General features: G+C 44.7%; 1 protein-coding gene across 1 annotated transcript in view; it reads right to left on the bottom strand.

Annotated features, from left to right (window-relative positions):
- Positions 1-604: 604 nt before the first annotated feature.
- Positions 605-18,560, bottom strand: part of FBXO32 (F-box protein 32) — a 34,082-nt gene continuing 16,126 nt past the window's right edge. Inside the window, exons 5-9 of the mRNA XM_030303795.2 lie at positions 13,906-13,999; positions 12,858-13,042; positions 6,678-6,860; positions 5,074-5,217; positions 605-4,631 (exon numbers count right to left, since the gene is read on the bottom strand). Of these exons, the coding sequence (XP_030159655.1) occupies positions 4,542-4,631; positions 5,074-5,217; positions 6,678-6,860; positions 12,858-13,042; positions 13,906-13,999 (696 nt within the window). The 3' untranslated portion in view covers positions 605-4,541. The remainder of the gene's footprint in view (positions 4,632-5,073; positions 5,218-6,677; positions 6,861-12,857; positions 13,043-13,905; positions 14,000-18,560) is intronic.

Genomic DNA, 18,560 nt, shown 5'->3' with positions numbered 1-18,560 from the left:
TAAGGGCCACTTTTGGAATTAAAATGCAAGTACCCAGGGAAAAGTAAATTTGTCAAAACATGCTGCTTACTTTATGGCGAGCAGGTTGTACTCACTAGAGTGCTGTCCTCACAATAGAGTCAGAGGTTTGTAAAAATGTTAAGTGGCTCCAGGGAGAAATGTGAATTTCTCCATAGAGAACCAGGGGCTTAAAATATTTGGAAAAGATAATGGCCACATGCCTAACACCGGACTCTCATGCTTGCCTTCCACGGCGAAGGTGTTGAGAAGATTCAGGTCAGGTATCACGTGTCTCCAGACATAGCAAAAGATGCTGGGTAGGGGGCACAAAGTAAAGACCTCAGAAAGTCCCAGGTTTATACTCAGGTCTACCACTGAGTACCAGATGGGCTCAGACTTGTCCCCTGAATGTTGTGCACCCACTACCTCATGCTGAAAGGCAAAAGGAATGCCAGACTCCACCATCTTTCATTTCCCTTCTAGCATTAAAGTCTGGGATAGGAGTTTCCTTCCTTTGGAAAACCACAGAGGGTTTACTCTTCTTAAAAATAAAAAAATAAATAAAAAAAAGAAAGAAAAGAAAACCTCTAGAGAAAACGTGGAGTTTAAAGGAGTTAACGATCTTGTTTACTGAAGACATCAAGAGCCCAAGATATATCAAAGAGCCACGGCTTTGCGTTTGTCTAGAGGTTCAGGGTGTTTCTGAGGTCTGTTTAAACACTAATAGGATTTTAGGCCAGCATCCAGTCAGAAGGATGGTTCACAGACTCAGATAGTTGGAAACAGATAAAAACAAAAAACAAAACAAAAAAAAACAACCCAGATGTCCACATAGAATATGTTTGATATAGTTTAGTTAAAAAAAATTCACACATAAAATTACAGTTTAAAAAAATTCACACAAAATAGAGTGCATAGCAAAACATTATTGCCCTATAGCCTGGCAGAAAAATATAAACTCAGGTGCATATTTTATGATAAACATTGTATTGAGTGCTACAAGTGATACATTGTTGAACATGTCTTGAAATGATTGACCTTGTGAATCACTCCACTTGCTTAGACAAATGATACTCTAAGCCCCCTCCCTTCTCCCACATAGAAAACAACAGAAAAACAGAGCCTCTGTTAATCGTAGGCTCCTTATGAGCAAAGTTTTTGAATCCACGGAGAATCATGGTGGTAACACAGTACACAACTTACCAAGTCATGTCCCCAAGGAAGGCCCACTGTTGCTGAGTGTTCTGCAATGTCAACCCAGCGCATCTCAAGTATCTCCTCCCAGCCACTTCAATATAAAATTGATCATTACTGAACAAATGTCATCTCATACCCGATGCCCTGGGGATGTTTTTCACTTTGTATTTTATGCCACTTACCCTCCCACGCCACTGATCTGTCTCCTCAGAGTAATAGCATTAATAATGCAACCTGGCTTAAGATGTCATTGGACCTTCTTCCGGATCTTGCTATGAAGTGAGCACTCACATATTCTTTCCCCAAACGTTGTGCCTTACTCTTAAGAGACTCTAGGCTCACTGCTCATACACCTTTATGTTGGACCAGCTCATCATACAGAACATCCCTGTGGACTTCCTCACACTGCCCTGGACACACTCCTTCTTTCTCTGGAAGTCCGCATTACTTCATAGTCGACATCAATTTCAAATTCTACATCACAGGGTTGGGGTCGGGGGTAGTAGGTAGGTACAGCAAAGAGAGGAGAGCTTTCTATTTCTTCCAGCAATTTCCATCATCCTGTCCCTCTGGCTTTTAGACCAGTAGTTTGGAAGACAGGGATTCTTTGTGTGTTTTGTTTTGTTTTGAGGTTAGGTTGTCCCGAGAGGGTTTGCCAATAGAAATTCTCTAGATGATTGGTACCCAGGGAACAAGTATTTTCTTTTTCACTCACTTTACTTACATGGGAGGCTCTGACCATGCTTAACAGCTGCCATGTGGTGCCAACACAGATGCCCTGAACCCACTATGTTCTTCTCCAATGCCTTCATACAAACCACAGCATCAAAGATAGGCCATTTCTATTCCTTCCCCCGTCCCTCTCCACCTGCCATTTCCTTTCTTATTCTCCTCTCCCAATGAAAGAGAACCAAGAGCGTTGGTTTCTTCTCTTTTCTTCCTTAAAATTTTTCCTTGACTCTGTTTCACACCACCTCCAAAAATGCCAACAGAGATGGGGAGAGCCCAGAGGCACCATCAAGGTAAACATCTCAGAAAACCATAACCCCACCGCTTGGCGGTAGGAGTCATCCTGCACAGATGTGCCTTGCTGCCTGGCAGATGATGTGCAATCGTGGGCATTGCACAAAGTCCAGATGAGACTGGTTTGGCAGTTTTGTGCTGACAGTCGAAAGCAGGCAACATTTCCGGGACTGTAAACCTGAGGGTACCCAGGAGTTTCCACCTCCCTGATCAGCACGAAGGGGCAGAGGTCATGAGTTGATGGGCAGATGTGGAAGGCCATGGATGCCTAAACCTAAAAATGTCAGAGCTAAAGGTTCCAGCATCTAGAGCAACAATTAACCCAGCTCTGCCCCACATCTTTAAGGAAGCTGAGACATTTGAGGGCACGTCTCTGAATTATAGAAGTGCCAGCTTTTTATTCCCCACTTAGGCCCTGCATCCTCAATGTGACTCTGACTCAGGGGGGAAGGGGAAGCAAAAATCCCATCAGGTAATACAGGGGTTCCTAAAGCTCAACCTTACCCAACAAAATCTTATTCTTTAATATTTGTCACAGTGGGGAGAATTTAAATTCAATTTAATTTTTTCTTCTGTCAGGGGTGATGAGGAAAAGAAATGTGGAGACACCCTGGGGTGTAGACACAGGCATTGCAAAGTGAGGGGACTAATGGTTGACTTCTCTTTGGGATGCTGAGTCGTGGACTGTGCACTGATGGATGGGCATGAAGGGACTTCGCATCACCGGCCGGTCCCTTGCCTCGTTTCTGTACATGCTTAACCATCTCTCCCCTCATCTGGTCACTCCAAGGTTCAACCGCTAAGGATACCCTGTTCTTCAATGTGAATGTGAGCAAGTTTCCTATCTCTGCTTCACCTATGTGCCAAGGCCATGCAGAGTGACAACTTTATTTGCGTGAGAGAAAAAAAAAAAAAAAGCATGAAGCAAATACAACTGCCAAGATATGTACATTGTTGTAGAAAAGCAAAGTTCTATAAAAAGTAAAAAAGACCAAACATCCCCTACCCCATCCCAGGAATATTTGACAATGAACTCATTAAGTCCTGAGATTCCCTTTCCTCTACACAGCTACCTGCTGATATTTGCCTCGCAAGATCCCCAGGGGTATGTAGCAAGTGTAGGATGAACTCACAGTACTTCTGTTCCCTGTGATTGGAACTCCAGGCTTTCTCTTGTCATCCTTGCAAGAAGTGCTAGCTTAGGTTGACTGAATTTTGATGTTGGGCAAAAAGAAAACAAAGCCCCTCAACTCATCCCCTGTCATGAGGAACAGCAGCTGGAAACACGTTTAACTGATATGTAAAACCTGTTTTACAAGCTTTTATCAGCACTCCGGCTCCGACCAGTCCACAGATATGCTTATCCGTGAAGATATTCCAGGAAGCCCAGACAAACCAAGAAGTTAAACAGGAATAGAAAGTCTTCACAGCTATTGGGTGACTAATTCTATCTTTTCTGCGGTAGGACTTCCTCTGGGACTGTTTTTAATTGGCCTTATGTTGCCCTGAATGAGCTACAGCACGAAAGGGAAAGAGGCATACGCGCTGTGGGGCTGTTCTAGAAAAGAGGCAACTCTGAAGAAGTGCTTATTCGCCTAAAAAGGAAGTCTCAAGCATGATGAGGATTGCCTCCAGTATCCCTTTCCTATTTAAACCACTTTCAGGTGATGAAAAACCAAGAAAAACAGACACTGCCTACTGGACAATGCGCTTTGTCAGAGAGGGCATTGCATACTTTCCGAGGTAGACTATTGTGTGATATATTTGCAAGATAAGGCCTTGTGCCCACACGGGTTAAGATGGGTGGTGCTTCCTTTGCCTTTTTAAAACAAACCCCCCAAAATCGAAACCAAAGCGCGGGGACTTCTCATATATAATGAAGTTTTCTTCTTCTCTTCCTTTCTTTAAGCAAATTTTCACATTGTAAACAGAGAGTGTTCTATCTTGTATTCGAGTTCTGCCCTTTTCTTCCACATCCCTAGGGAACTACAAAGGCGTTTCAGTGAACGTCAAGGAAATTCCATTTTCACCGATGAAACTGAATTCCTGCCCTTATAGTCTTGCCGGCAAATAGTTAGGGAAAAAATTTATTTACAGTATTTCTGATTTTCCATACCAATTCTAATGAGAAGTCCATAGTCTTAAATTCCCAGCCAGCAACTGCATCTCTCCCCTTCCAACATCCTCTCAGTGACTTATCTCAGAAGTTTTGAGCCAGCATTTCAAATGTACACTATTTACAAATGAAGTGTCCAAACTCTGTATTCCCAAGAATCCAATCAGCCGGGGAACCCGTCTGAAGTGTCGTCATGTGCTGGGATTCAGAACTTGAACAAGTTGATAAAGTCCTGGGGTGAAAGGGAAACGGAGCAGCTCTCTGGGTTATTGGCTGTGCACGGGTGGTCAGTGCCCTGGAAAGGAACATCATGGGTAGGTTTAGGTTCTCAGAAGCATCCTGCTGGCTTGTTAGCACCGTGAGTCATTTCCCAACCTCACAGCAACATTCCTCTGTCAAGAATGCCGTGAGTTATGCAAAACTAGAGAGCTGTGTGTGTGTGTACGCCTATGCCCAAAGAGATGGGAGAATTTGCAGGTGGGTGGGATGCATAAAAAATATATATATACACACATAAAATATACATACATAAATATAAAAAAAATATATATGTAAGGGGGTGGAGGAAATGAATGTCTTTGAAAGTTTTTTTCCCCAGGCACTGACTCAGTTTCCCTACACCTTCAGCTGGGGGCTGCAGAGGGGAAGAGCAGGAAAGGAGTAGGAAAGGCTTTGGCAGTGCTGCTGGCTCCTAGGGGCTGGGCTGGGGGTCTGTGGCAGCCACTGGAGACACATACCTTCCAGGAGAGAATGTGACAGTGTCTGCAAAGCTGAAGGGTGTCTCCATACTGCTCTTTCCGTGGGTAACATCGCACAAGTTTAAAATACATCTTCTTCCAATCCAGCTGTCCTTTGTCTGACAAAATTAATCGCTTGCGGATCTAAATTGCAAACAAATACAGGTAGTTGCAGAAGAGTTCATCAAGAACATGGCTTGTGGTTTTCTGGTTCTGAAAAGTTCTGTTCCCACCCTCCTTCCCCCTTTTTCATCTGTGTCCTGCAATTTCCAGGGAAAAAATAGCCAAGATATAAAGAGGGAACTTCTAAGCTCTACCCAGTTAAACGGTAGCTTTTACCAGTCTTTAAAAGAAACAGGTGGATGGTGACATCTTACTAGTGACCTCTACTAAATTATATTTGGATGGTCCTTTAAAGTTTAGGTAATCTCCATAAACACCTTCAATCTTTTCTTAGCTGTAGACTTGAGTGATTATTTCCTGGGAAATGTGGTGACTCCTTGGCATAGTGCCTCTAATCTAGATCTAAATATTAGTGGCTTCATGAACAGAACTTGTTGAACTCACATGTCTATATAAAGAAGTTGGGGGAAAAAAAATCTGAGGCAGCACGAGGAGGGGAAACAGGACTCCTTGGGTGTCAGAAGGCCCCAGTTCAAATTCAGATTCAAGGCCGGTTTCTTCACCTCGAGAGCCATTCCCCTAGTTTGGACAGTCACTTAGCCACCTGTGGTCTGAGCCCCCTCATCTGTTTAAAGTGAGCATAATGATACCTACTCCACCCTGGGTCATTAGAATAAAATGAAATAATATCTGTAAAAGTACATCAGCTGTAAAATATCATGAAAATAAGTGACTTTTGTAAGTTACCTTGTTATAGAAAAGGAGGATTGATGCCACTTAGGAACTTTTAAAAAATGTTTCTTTTGAGAGAGAGAGAGAGAGAGAGAGAGAGAGAGAGAGAGAGAATGAATGCAGGGGAGGGGCAGAGAGAGAGAGGGAGAGAGAGAATCCTAAGCAGTGCAGAGCCTGAAGCCGGGCTCTATCCCACGAACTGTGACATCAGGACATGAGCCCAAATCAAGAGTCAGATGCTTAACTGACTGAGCCACCCAGGCGCCCCCTTTATGAACTTTTTAAAGCAAATTGCAAAGTGTGCATATAGGTTAAAAATGTAAGTTGGTGGGGGAGCCTGAGTGGCTCAGTCGGTTCAGCATCCGACTTCGGTTCAGGTCATGATCTCGCAGTTCATGGGTTCGAGCCCTGCATTGGGCTCTGTGCTGACAGCTCAGAGCCTAGAGCCTGCTTCAGATTCTGTCTCTCTCTCTCTCTCTCTGCCCCTCCTCTGCTCGCATGTTGTCTCCATCTCAAAAATAAACATTAAAAAAAAAAATGTAAGTTTTTTTTTTTTCTCATCAAAATCACCTTAAGGGAAACCCTCACATATGTTATTTAGAAACTCCCTGTACTGTTGCTTTCCAGTTGGCCAGGAAGCCCTGGAGGGTGGGCACCCATGCCTAAAGTGTGAGAAGAATGCCAAGGACGTCTGAGGGTGGGGGACAGAGAAGGGAGAGAAGGAAGGACTGCCCGCTGGGCCCCCTGACCTGCCGCTCAGAGAAGTGGTATTGGCAGAGCTTTTTCCACAGCAGACGGTCCTCACTGAGCACGTGCAGGTCAGGAGCCACCTGGCCCAGGCTGACCAGGTCCCGCCCGTCACTCAGCCTCTGCATGATGTTCAGTTGTAAGCATAAAGGCAGGTCGGTGAAGGTGAGGCCCTTGAAGGCAGGCTGTGGGGAGAAGGATGATGTTAAGTTGTGGGTTGCAGGGCGGGAGGGCAGCGGATCACCAGGTGACACCCTCCAGGGATGCAGCTGTCCCCTCGTCCTCTACCCTCAAGTTGGTTTTTTGATCAGAGATTAGAAGCAGCAATTCTCCCCGCTTTAAATGCAGAAATGCCCTAAATGCAGGACCCGTGGCCGAGACCCACAGGAACAGCCCTGAACAGCTCAAGCTGAATGGTGCCAGAGGGATTTTCCTGAGATTGACAAAGCTTTATACTTTTAACGATCCTCTGAACAGCACAGCACATGTTCGATTCTGGTGCTCCACTCAATTCACTCTGCGATGAGATTCGCTACCTTCTTAAAGGGCGGGGTGCCTGGGACAGGGCGCCACCCGCCCCTGCCGCCTGAGTTGGCTCTGTCACTGCCCCTCCTGACAACCCATCTCTAAGCGGGCTTTCTCACCTGTGCCCAAACATGCTGCCCGTGGGCCCCTGCTCTCCCCAGGCCTCTCTGCCCATCCCAATTACTTTCCCTCAGATCCAGCATCTACTTGTTTCCTCCGAAAGGCCTTTTCTGCGTTTGTGACTACCCCAGCCCTCTTTCACTGCATCTTCCTGGAACTCCCATGATCTCTCTCGGGTACTTTTGGAACCAGTGCCTTTTTGTTATGTAAGGCATTTTCCCAAAGAAAGCTTAATGGAACGTTCCTGCTGAAGGTAAGCTCCACGGGGGCTGGACTTTTTGTCTTTTGTCATTGCTGTCTCCTTTGTGTCTAGCATAGAGTGGCACCCAATAAGTACCTGAGGGATGAACAAAACCTTAATAATTAAGGAGGTAAAAAAAAAAAACAGCAACAAAAAGACCCTGTGCCTGGGTGTATGTGCACATGCATGTGCGCTTTGGGACTAACTCGTCCAGAACCTTCTGACCTAAGTGACACCATCCATTCCATCCATTAGAGCATCTCTCTTCAAACCTAGGGCTCCATGGGACATTTAAAAAACTCTTTGTGGATAATAATACACAGGCTATTAATCAGAAACCTCTACTATAAGCCTGAACTTTAATTTTGTATTTACTGTTTAATTTTACATTTATTGTTTAAATTTTGATGGGCTTATGTTATCCCATCTACACTTTGAACCTTGAAGGGGGGGGGGCGGGGTCTAATTTCATATCCCTTGCAGCCTAGCCCAGCACAAACCACCTCTTTTGAGAGCCTGCTGTGGCCTGGTACTGGAGTTGGAATGGGTTCCTTAGGCTGGCAAGATACTCAGAAACATAAGCAAATAATTATAGAGCAGTATGTTAAGTGCTGACCGGGAAGTAAGCACAGAGTGCTCTGGCAACAGTCTGTATGGAGGAGGTCCTCAGTAGTATTTGCTGATATGTCTTGAACAGCATCTGGATGCTGCCATTTGGATATAAAGTCAGCACAAATCATCCAAAATTGTGGTTCTTTGTCCTTCTCACGCTAGACCTGGGTGTGCTCTTGATTTTGGACTATGGACATTTTTAGCTCAGTGCTCTGTCACATCTGGCGGTGGGGGGGGGGGGGGATTCAAGGGAAAAAAATAGAGGATGAAGAAGCCCTTCCTTAGCTCAGGGAAAACTATCTTGTCAAAGGGTATTGAGTCCCCTCCTCAAATTTTTAGGGAACTACTCTGTTCGAGGGACATCAAAGCCCCCCAGCCGCCCAGGATTCCAGGGGGTATGCAGTCTTATTGACTCCCACCTGTGTCCCTTGCCAAGCAGGAGAGGTGTGTAGAGGGAAGGTGGGAAGTGGCAGGGGGCCTTGGGAAGTTGGACTGTGGAGAAGAATGGCAGGTGACATGGGAGATACACCGAATGGACAAGCAGATGTGGATCCCAGGTGTCCTTGGGAACTCTGGGTCTCAGTTTCCCCATGTCCAAAATGAATGAGCTTAGAAGACTCTGAAGATCCCTTCTAGCTCCGACAATCTCGGATGTGGATCGGCTTCGGCCTCTTAACTCATCAGAAATGTCTATGACTTGACAATTTAAATTGTTCAGGCTGCTGGGCTGAACTTTCAATTGTTTGCAAAATTCAGGACTTTGCCGGGCTGCTGAAGGCTCTAGACCTATTTGTCGTTTATCATCTGCTGGTGATCATGTGAGCTAATAAAACTGCCATGAAATTTTCTTTTTGTTTCCAGCACTTCAAAGCATCTACTTTTTTGGTTAAAACTCCCAGGCCAATTATTACATGAACTCCTATTAAAGTCCACTTGGCAGAGTTCACTCTCAAATTTTCAAACCTGAACTTTTCCAAAATATTTGCCCAGACCCCATGCTGAGCCCTTACTCCTGATAAATGGTTAACTGCTTATATGCCTTCTTCTTTTTGAATGTAAATATATAAGAAAAATAAGTCACTCTTGCTCTTCCAGTCAAGCATTTGGCTAAAATCCTTTTAGGGGTGCCTGAGTGGTTCAGTCAGTTAAGCATTTGACTTCGGCTCAGGTCATGATCTCGCGGTTGGTGGGTTTGAGCCCCACATAGGGTTCTGTGCTGACAGCTCAGAGCCTGGAGCCTGCTTCAGATTCTGTCTCCCTCTCTCTCTGCCCCTCCCCCACCCATGCTTGCTCATGCACACCCTCTCTCTCTCTCTCTCTCTCTCTGAAAAATAAACAAACATTGGGAAAAAAAAAATCCTTTTATGGATTCTCTATATCCTCTACATGCTCCCAAACCCTGCCTTGCCCACAGCACTCTGTGGCTCTATTTGATTTTTCTCCCCTCCAAACCAGTTCTCTTTTTTTTTTTTCCCCTTCATCCTTTATCCTATTAATTATTTTTGCCAAACAACATTGGCTCCATGTAATTAGAGATGAAATTTTGAAGGGAAATGAGATTATATGCCGGGAAGATAGTGCTAGGACTTTGGCAAATAGAAAGCAATTAGTGTGAATGTCACCTTAACATTTTTGTGTGATAACATACTTCTCTTTGGTCCAAACTGTTAAAAAGTTGGCTTTAAAATACAGTTCACGGGGCGCCTGGGTGGCGCAGTCGGTTAAGCGTCCGACTTCAGCCAGGTCACGATCTCGCGGTCCGTGAGTTCGAGCCCCGCGTCGGGCTCTGGGCTGATGGCTCAGAGCCTGGAGCCCGTTTCCGATTCTGTGTCTCCCTCTCTCTCTGCCCCTCCCCCGTTCATGCTCTGTCTCTCTCTGTCCCAAAAATAAATAAACGTTGAAAAAAAAAAAATTTAAAATACAGTTCACACTGAAGTAACGAAGTCCCTTCTCTATTTCTTTCCTCCAGAGAGTTGGGCATTTGTGTGACAAGCTCTTTAGGGCTCCATGGGTTCCCATCACTGCTCTCAAAATCACTGGCTCAGAGCAAGGAGGGCTGGGAAGGAGGGCAGAGGGGAGCAGAGAGTATGGGTAGAGGCGCGGTCTCTGTAGCCAGGCCTGAGGTTCAGTCCCCATACTGCTACATCTGATCTGTATCAAGGCACCAGCCAGCTATTCTTAACCACACAGTCTAATTTTTCTCATTTATAAAATGAGGAAAAGCATATCTTATAGTGTTGCCGGGCAGGGTGGAAGAGATAATGCACAGAAGTACTTAGCCCAGTGCCCAGTGAAAATGAGCTATCGTAAAGACCCCTACTTACAATTATTAATTAATACAATATGAAAGACTTGGAAGAAAGCCGGCCGCAGAGTGAGCCGTTAGTAATAATAAGAGCTGACACATTTAAAGACTTACTACATGTCAGGCACTGTTCCAAGTACTTTCTATAGGTTATTAAATCCTACACTAGGGTAGGAGATCAGTATTACTGCCTTTATTTTCCAAACGGGGCCTGGAGATGCTGACTAACTCACCCCAAATTCTGCAATTGGTAAATGTTTATCATCATCCCTAACCCAGGGCAGTATTTTCCATCTATATTCCCCCAAACACTGCACGAGTTATTTCAGGCAGGTGGTGGGGGACTTCTCTTCAATGGTTTATCCATTCATCTCAGATTTACTAACTGCCTTCTGCTCTGAGCAAGGAAGAGGGAACAGAGAGGGAGCAAGATGGTGGGGTCTTTCCCTGTGGTGCTCAGAAGCCAGTGGATGGAGGCAGGGAGGTGGAACCAGGCAGGAGATAATTTCACATAGCAATAACCACTCTGAAGAAGGTGAGGGGAGAGTGGTTTCCGTGGATCGGATGGTCTGGGGAGGCGGGACCAAGCTTGGAAGGGGCAGGGAATAGCTTGGCCGGGCTGTAGTGCCAGGAGCAGAGGGGCGAGTGAGATGAACTTCCGTGTCTGATCTGTCCTGCACAGGATTGCGCTGGATTTAAAAGGTTGCGAAAAGCTGGATCATGGAATAAATAGTTGGAAGAAAGCTGGATTGAAAAGAAGTTTGGAAATCTCTGACATTAAGAAAGCTTTGCCGTGTGAGGAATAGAGTCCCGGTTTTGGCCTAAGTCACTGGGCTTCTCTGGTCCCCACTCCCCTCTCACTCCATGAAGGGTTAGAGTAACTACATTGGCTATCTTCCGGTGTCCATGGGTCAATTAAGGGGGTGGTTCTAGGTAAGTAAGCCCCTGGGGCTCCTGTGGTGTGGACAGAGGGAACAGAGGCAAGCTCTAGGCAAGTGTGATCATCTAAACAGTGTCCCAAATTCCCCTGGGAGAAGATGCCCTTGAGACAAATGGGACTTGCTCATTTAGATCACTGGCTGGGTAATTCTCTCCTGGGCTTAGACCAAAAAAAAAAAAAAAAAAAAAAAAAAGTATTAACTCTAGGCTACACAGAATACCAGAAATCAGGTAGAAGGTGTAAGTGAATTTTCTGGAAGAGATAAGCTGGGAATCTGGGTCACAAGTTCACATTGTCAAACTATGCCCATACCTGAGAGAAGGGATTGGGGTAAATTATTGGAATAAACTAGGTAAAGGTTCAGAATGTACTCTCTTAAAATAGTCAAATAATTGAGATAGCTTTTGAAAGATTATCTGGGCTTGAGCTCTGCTGTGTGTGTGTGTGTGTGTGTGTGTGTGTGTGTGTAAGTGTGGGAGTTGTAGCCTACGTGACTAAGGAAGTCACATAATTCTGAGGCTTCTAATTATTCCCCTTGTTTCAGGGTTTGAGAAACTAAGTCTTAGAGAGGGTGTTAACAGCAAAGTCAAGGATGCTACATTCTGAAAACTTTGTTAGTAAAGGAATTATTTAAAAGAGGTCAAACAGGTTTTTTCATGCTACTGCCTCGAGAGATGGGGCGGACCCAAACTTTATCAGCTTGGGTCCCGGAACCACTTAGAACAGTGCGGTGGGTGATTAGATATGGGAGTCGAGCGCTATGTGAGCGGTCTAAGTATGCCTGTCCATTAGCGAGCCTTAGAGATTACAGCAGTGTCTTTCTCACATTTTTGTGTGCCTTAGTCCTGCTGCTCACTATTAAGAAGACAAGAGCTGGGGGCCAAATTATGTTGTAAAAGTCAAAAGACACTACTTATAGTAGTTTCGTTGTAATATAGGGCTTTTTTTTTTTTTTTTTTTTTTTTTTGAGTGAGAATTACTCTTCTCTTTCCTACATGTATGTTCACAGTCTTTAACCAAAGGCTTCCTTGTCATAATTATTCATTGGAACTAGAATTTTCAAAAGTTGGCACCAGTTTTCCAAGCCACTGCCATTGTAGCTCTATCATATCCAAGGCAGCATTCCTAGAGCTATAAGGGACAGGTTCTTTAGGAGGAAATGGGCAAAGAGGAGAGATTCCTCCCGTCCCCCACCCCAGATCGAAGTCTCCAGTTTTCCTACCATGTTTCAGTTCCCACACTTTGATCCTGTTTTGCCGAGTTCTTCTGCTTCCCTCTCCTGGGAAGTTCTAGCCCGCTCCCAGCACCCAAGTAGAAAGCATCAGATCAGAATAGTTGAGACTCTTCCAACACCACCGTGGATTTAAAGTCCTGCCTCGCCGTGGAGGACCCGACTAACGTCTTTACTGCCAGAAGGAAGCCGGGGCGCTGCTGCTTACCCTGGTGATTTGGATATTGTTCAGCTGCTGCTGCCAGTGGAGAATGGTCTCCATCCGGTACACCCACATGTTGATGTTCCCGACCAGCACAGACTTGCCGACTCTCTGGACCAGCGTACATAAGGACGTGTAGAGGGTCTGGAGTAGTTCCCTTATTAGCCTGATGTTTTGCTGGTCTTCGAGGACTGGAGTGGGGGCGGGGGGGGGGGGGAGAAAAAACTATTAACAGTCGTGATACTGGAAACACTGTATATTTTATAAGTGGGCCTTTCTTCTCGATTCTGCTCATGTTACGTGGGTACTGCCTCCGGGGATGTGGTTTTCCTTCTCACTGTTATTTATTCTACACTTGGCCAAGCTTCTACACTTGAGGTTACTGGGTAGAGTTTCCATTATCTAGGTCCCTCTTTGTTCTCTTCTCCCTAGTTTTCGACAAAGACTCTTTCTCCCTTCACAGTTTTGCCAGCACCAATGGCTCACCTGATTTGAAGGCAGTTTCTTTTGCCCAGCAGTGACATCCTGCCCAGCAAGTGGTCACTCGTCAGGAATGTGAGTTCCGATCCTGTCTGGCTGAGTCTTTGTGTGATTATGGATAAATTACTCTTTCTTATGGGCCTCAGTTTCCCTCTGTGTACAACGACTCAGATGAGCCAAAGATCTAAAGTTTCTTTTAGATCAAATAGTCTATGAGTCTATTCTGCTTCGTATATAGCTCAATTTTCTAGGAATTTAGAATCCAGAGAGCTTGGTTAGCCAAGGTTGGGATGTGTGCCCACATTGAGAAGTTTGAGAGGCTTATAGCAGGGCAAATGGATACTCCTAATAAAAGGATGGGAGGGTGATGGTGTCTCCCCTTTTCACAAGTGACCCTCCTTTCTGAACTGGAATTTGGCAGAAGTACATCTGGAGTCATTCACTTCCATCCACTCACTCTTCCTTAAATCTAATGACAGGTCCACTCTATCAGAAAACCCATCTGCCCATCCCCATCTCTATAAAAAGGGGTGAGGGTGAGGGTGAGAGAGAGAGAGAGAGAGAGCACGCTCACCTTTCAGTACCACTTTTTCCAAAATGTTCATGAAGTTCTTTTGGGCGATGCCACTCAAGGATGTGAGCTGTGACTTTGCTATCAGTTCCAACAGCTGTGGATAAAAATAGAAGTTGCCAGGCTTAGAACACAGAGACATTTTTCTCCTCTAATCTCTGCTTTCGGGTCACATGACACGTAGAGACAGATCGACAGGGAGAGATAGATGGCAGGCGGGCCCACAGTGCAATAAAAAGCAGATGCTCAAAGTGAAAGACAAATGGGGGGTAATTCAAAACCCAGGAATCAGGCTGAATATTTAATTGCTTTTGTTTTCTTTTCAATATAAAGAGTCTTGCTTCAGCCAGGGTGAATTCATTCTGCCTGTCCTACTTCAGCAAGCGAAGCTGAGGAACTCTAAAGGGAACAAAACTTCCAATGACCTGCAAATGTTGTAGTTGTACACAATCACTCCCAGCAAGAATTTTTCTACCCCTACTTGAACTTCTTCCCCACCGGCACCAACTACTCTCAAGGCACATTAAACCTCATGGTCAGTAAGATGCACACTTTCCAAGGAAGGGGAAATTCTTATCCAGAAGTCTCCTGCTCCTGCAGCATTCAGTAAAAATGTCTGTTAATTAGAATCTTCCATTGCACTTAAATTCCTGTGGAAAGAGGCCAATCACAGGAAAAGAGAGGAATTCAGGGTTGTATCGTATATCTACATATTTCTGCTTAGAGGCTAGGATCCTTATAGCTCCTAACCTTGGGTTCAATTTTTGATTTGACCACCTATTAGCCCTGTGGCTATGGGCAAGTTACTAAATTTCTTGGTGCCCTGGTTTCATCATCTGTACTAATAATACTCAGAGTCATCAAGATTGTTGAGAGCTTTGAATGAGGGAATGCCCATAAAGCACAGTGCCTGGCACAAATTAGGTGGAAAATAGAGGTTGGTGTTTATTGAAAGACTGTGTCCCAATCCCACGACCCCCATTATTGCCAAACACAAAGAAATGAAGGTAATAATTTAAGTTGGTGCGTCCCTAGTCTGGTCTTTCTTTGGTAGCAAAATTCTTTACAGATGTGGCAATATTTTTAAAAAATCTATTAAAAATTCTATTGTTAAAAAGCGAAACTCAAGACTGGAAGGGAATCTTAGAGATCATGTAGTTCAGCCAACTTAACAGATGAACAAAATGAGGCTCAAGAGACTATCAATTTACTGAGAGCAAGGAGAGGACTCAGCAGAGACCTCAACACGCTTGATGCTTTCACGGAGTTATCGAACAAAAGAAGTTGATGTAAAATGAAAATAATCTCCCCAGGGCCCAGCAGGCCCCCAACGCACTCACCTTAGACTTAGAACCAAGACCCCTCTTTGACATTAAAGCTTGAATTTCTGCTCCTAGGAAACTTTTCAAGAGCGTTTCATCTCCTGGCTAGGCCCCAGCCCAACTTCACTTTGGGTCAATAAACATCGAGTGTGACACTGTTGGAAGCGTTGGAATCAAGGCTGAGGGAACTAGCAAAGTGACATTCTAAGAAGTAGGCTGCAGAGGAGAACCGAGACTTCTGGATCTAAGCCCTAGGCAACTGAAAGAACCTCTGCTTCCAAGGCATTTGTTTAAAACTTCTGTCCTCCCGGAGCCCTTTTGGAGCCTGTCAAACCACATACAGACTTCTAATTTCCTGAACATAATTTTACTTTTAAGTAAAACAAAGCAAAACAAAAAAACCACCCCAAAACCTTTTCCTGCCCGGCTTCTGTATCTCTCACACATGCAGGGAGAAGGAGGTGAGGCAAGGCGGAGGCTGGTTTGTTCAGATTAGTGCTGCTGATCCAAAGATGGAAGTAGGAGCTGATCCAGTGCCCACTGAGAGAGGCCACATCCCTGGGCGGTGACCACACCCGATGACCTCTGCTTGTCTGGTTCAGCTCTGCCACCAACCAGCACGTGATAGTCAAGAGAGGAGCGACGAATGGCACCAAGGGGCCGGCCAGACCTTGCATTTATCTCCCTGACCAACAACAACCAGACTGAGAAGGCCAGCCCGATGGTCTATTAATACACTGTGCCTCACATGACCAGCATAAAGCAAGATGAAAGAAAACAAAAGCCTTGAGTGGCTCTCGGAACGGCAGTTGGCTGTGCACTGTGACTCATCGTGTGGTGGAATGGGGGAGGGCGGGCGGAGCTCTGCCTGAAATCCATCCAAAACCCAGATTCCACGTGACTACCATCTCCTGAGGGTGTCGGTTTTAATCTTGTCTAAAAACACACCAATCACATGGAGAAGGCAACTCGCAAGGCTATGACTATGCATCTGAGGGAAAACAAAAAGCCCTTTGGTCGGATTGAGATGATGTTTGACTAAGGAAGAAGAGTAATACGGCAGCGAAAATTTCTCCATCGACATCAGGATGACATGTCAGCTGTGCTATGTTTAACCTGATCTCAAGAAAAAGTCCCTCTTTTCACTGCCAGGCAGTTGTGGGCTCAGGAGAAAAAACCCTGCAATAGGAACACACCCAGCTTCTCTAGCTGGGTGACCTCTACAACTGTCTTTCGTTAGCAAGTATTTTCTGAGTGCCCACTCTGTCCTAGCATTGTGGCAGGTGACGTGGATATGACAGTAGGGTCACATGAGAGCTAGACGCATGGAGTTTACTGTCTAGCCTGTGGCATAGGTCATTTAACCTCTCAGAGCCCCATTTTCTTCATTTCTAAAATGGCAATGAAAAGACTACCTACTTTACAGGGTTGTTATAAGAGTTAAAGAGATAAATGTGTAAAAACCCATTCTAAGTACCAAATTCAAGGCATTATTACTATTATAAAATATTATTTCTTCCTATTCCAAACCCCAATCTTTTAGTGAAGTTTACAGCTGATATCAGGGTTTAGCAAACTTTCTGTAAGGGGCCAGAGAGTAAATATTTTGGGCTTTGTGGGCTATAGGCTCTTTGTCACAACTACTCCGTTTAGCAGTTATAGTGCAAAAGCAGCCTTAGGCAACATGTAAATGAATAGATGTGGCTCTGTTCCAATAAAACTTTATTTACCAAAACAGGTGGGGGACCGAATTTGGTCCTTGGGCCATCGTTTACCAACTTTACTTCGTGCCTCAGTTTCCCCATCTGTAAACCATGCATAATAATAGTACCGACTTCGGAGTTGCAATGAAGATTGTGTTCATAAAGCATTCAGAATAGTGTCTGATACAAAGAATATACTCAAATTGTTATTAGTTTTTATCATAATGCAGAGAATATCACTAGGTAAAATTAATGCCAGGGTGGGCATAGTGAATTAGTAAAGTACAGATGGTTTAAAGATCTTTAGAATCCTTGTATTTCAATTTTATGTATTGTCAACCAAATGCTTAAATGGTTTCAAATTTTAATATCACTTTCTGTCATTTTTATCATGTTTGTGATACATTTTAATAGCTCCCTATCTGTTGGTGAATGTTAACGTTGATACGTTTTACGACTTACATAGTTGCATCTACCGTGAGGTCTTATTTTGCTAACGATAAATGGGGGTTTACTACACATCAGTGACTGCACTAAGCACCTCACATGTATGATCTCGCTTAGTCCTCAATGGTAACCTGAGGAGTTAGCCTCTCCCTTTGAAAAAGAGGACACTGGCTCAGAGAAGTTAAGTCAAATACCTAAAGTCACACCAGCAGTAGTTAAGTGGTGGACTCTAACCAGATGTGTCTTAACAGAAAACATGTTAAGGACTTCAGCTTTTCAGGGTCGATCAAATTTGCATCTACGGCCAAACTTTAAAACTAGTAGCAATATCACGTATTGCTATATTCTGGGAGACAGGGTCTGGAAATGCCATATCAATATTACACTGTGACAGGTAATCAGCTTTTACTACTAAGGGAGAAATAATCCGCAGAAAGTGTTAACGACATGACTGGGATGGGGCCATTGCTTTGGGTAAACTACTTAGGTCTACTTTCCACAACAGCATAACACTGCAGGCCCCAAACCAGTAGGTAGTATGGTGTGGAGCTAGTGGTAAAGAGGACTTAAATTGATTAATTTTACTTCTGTGTTAAGAGAGCTGTGTGCCGAGGGGAGCAGGACTACATCTAGCAATTTCTCTACCAAGATGACTTAGCTGGCTGGATTCTTTGCCCCCAGCCACAAGAGAGCAAAGGAAAATGTTCTGTTTGGAAATGGCTCTTTCTTTTCGGCCGGGCAAATTTTAGCCCAGGTGCCAGTAATCTGTGCTGTGTTTAAGGAGAGGCAGGAGGGTAAGGAGGAGGAGGAAAAGGAGGAGCAAGACAGCTCTCAGGTCCCTCCTGAACTCCATGGTATCATTGCCGCGTGGGCAGTCTGGGTATCCGGAGTGATTTGCAGTGACTGGTTGTGCAGTGACAGGAATGGGTCTGGGCTACCAGAGGAAGGGATGGTGGTCACCGCATGCCGAAACCACATCCTGCCCTTCAACTTTGGCTCGTGCTCATTTTGGAGACGTCAAGTAGGGGAAAAATCTAGTTGCAAGCAATATCGTATAGCAAATCTTGGAGCGGTTACAACCGCAGTTTGAAGTGGCGTGTGCAACATGACTGGGCAGAAGAGCTATTCCCCTCCTATCTCACTTAACCGAAGAAAGGACAGGTTTCTTATCTTCTCTCACCTTCGG

The sequence above is a fragment of the Lynx canadensis genome, chromosome F2 (assembly GCF_007474595.2).
Source record: "Lynx canadensis isolate LIC74 chromosome F2, mLynCan4.pri.v2, whole genome shotgun sequence".
In the NCBI taxonomy this organism is placed as follows: domain Eukaryota; kingdom Metazoa; phylum Chordata; class Mammalia; order Carnivora; family Felidae; genus Lynx; species Lynx canadensis.
The sequence above is the reverse complement of the archived record's forward strand: the minus strand, read 5'-3'. Positions and strand labels throughout refer to the sequence as shown.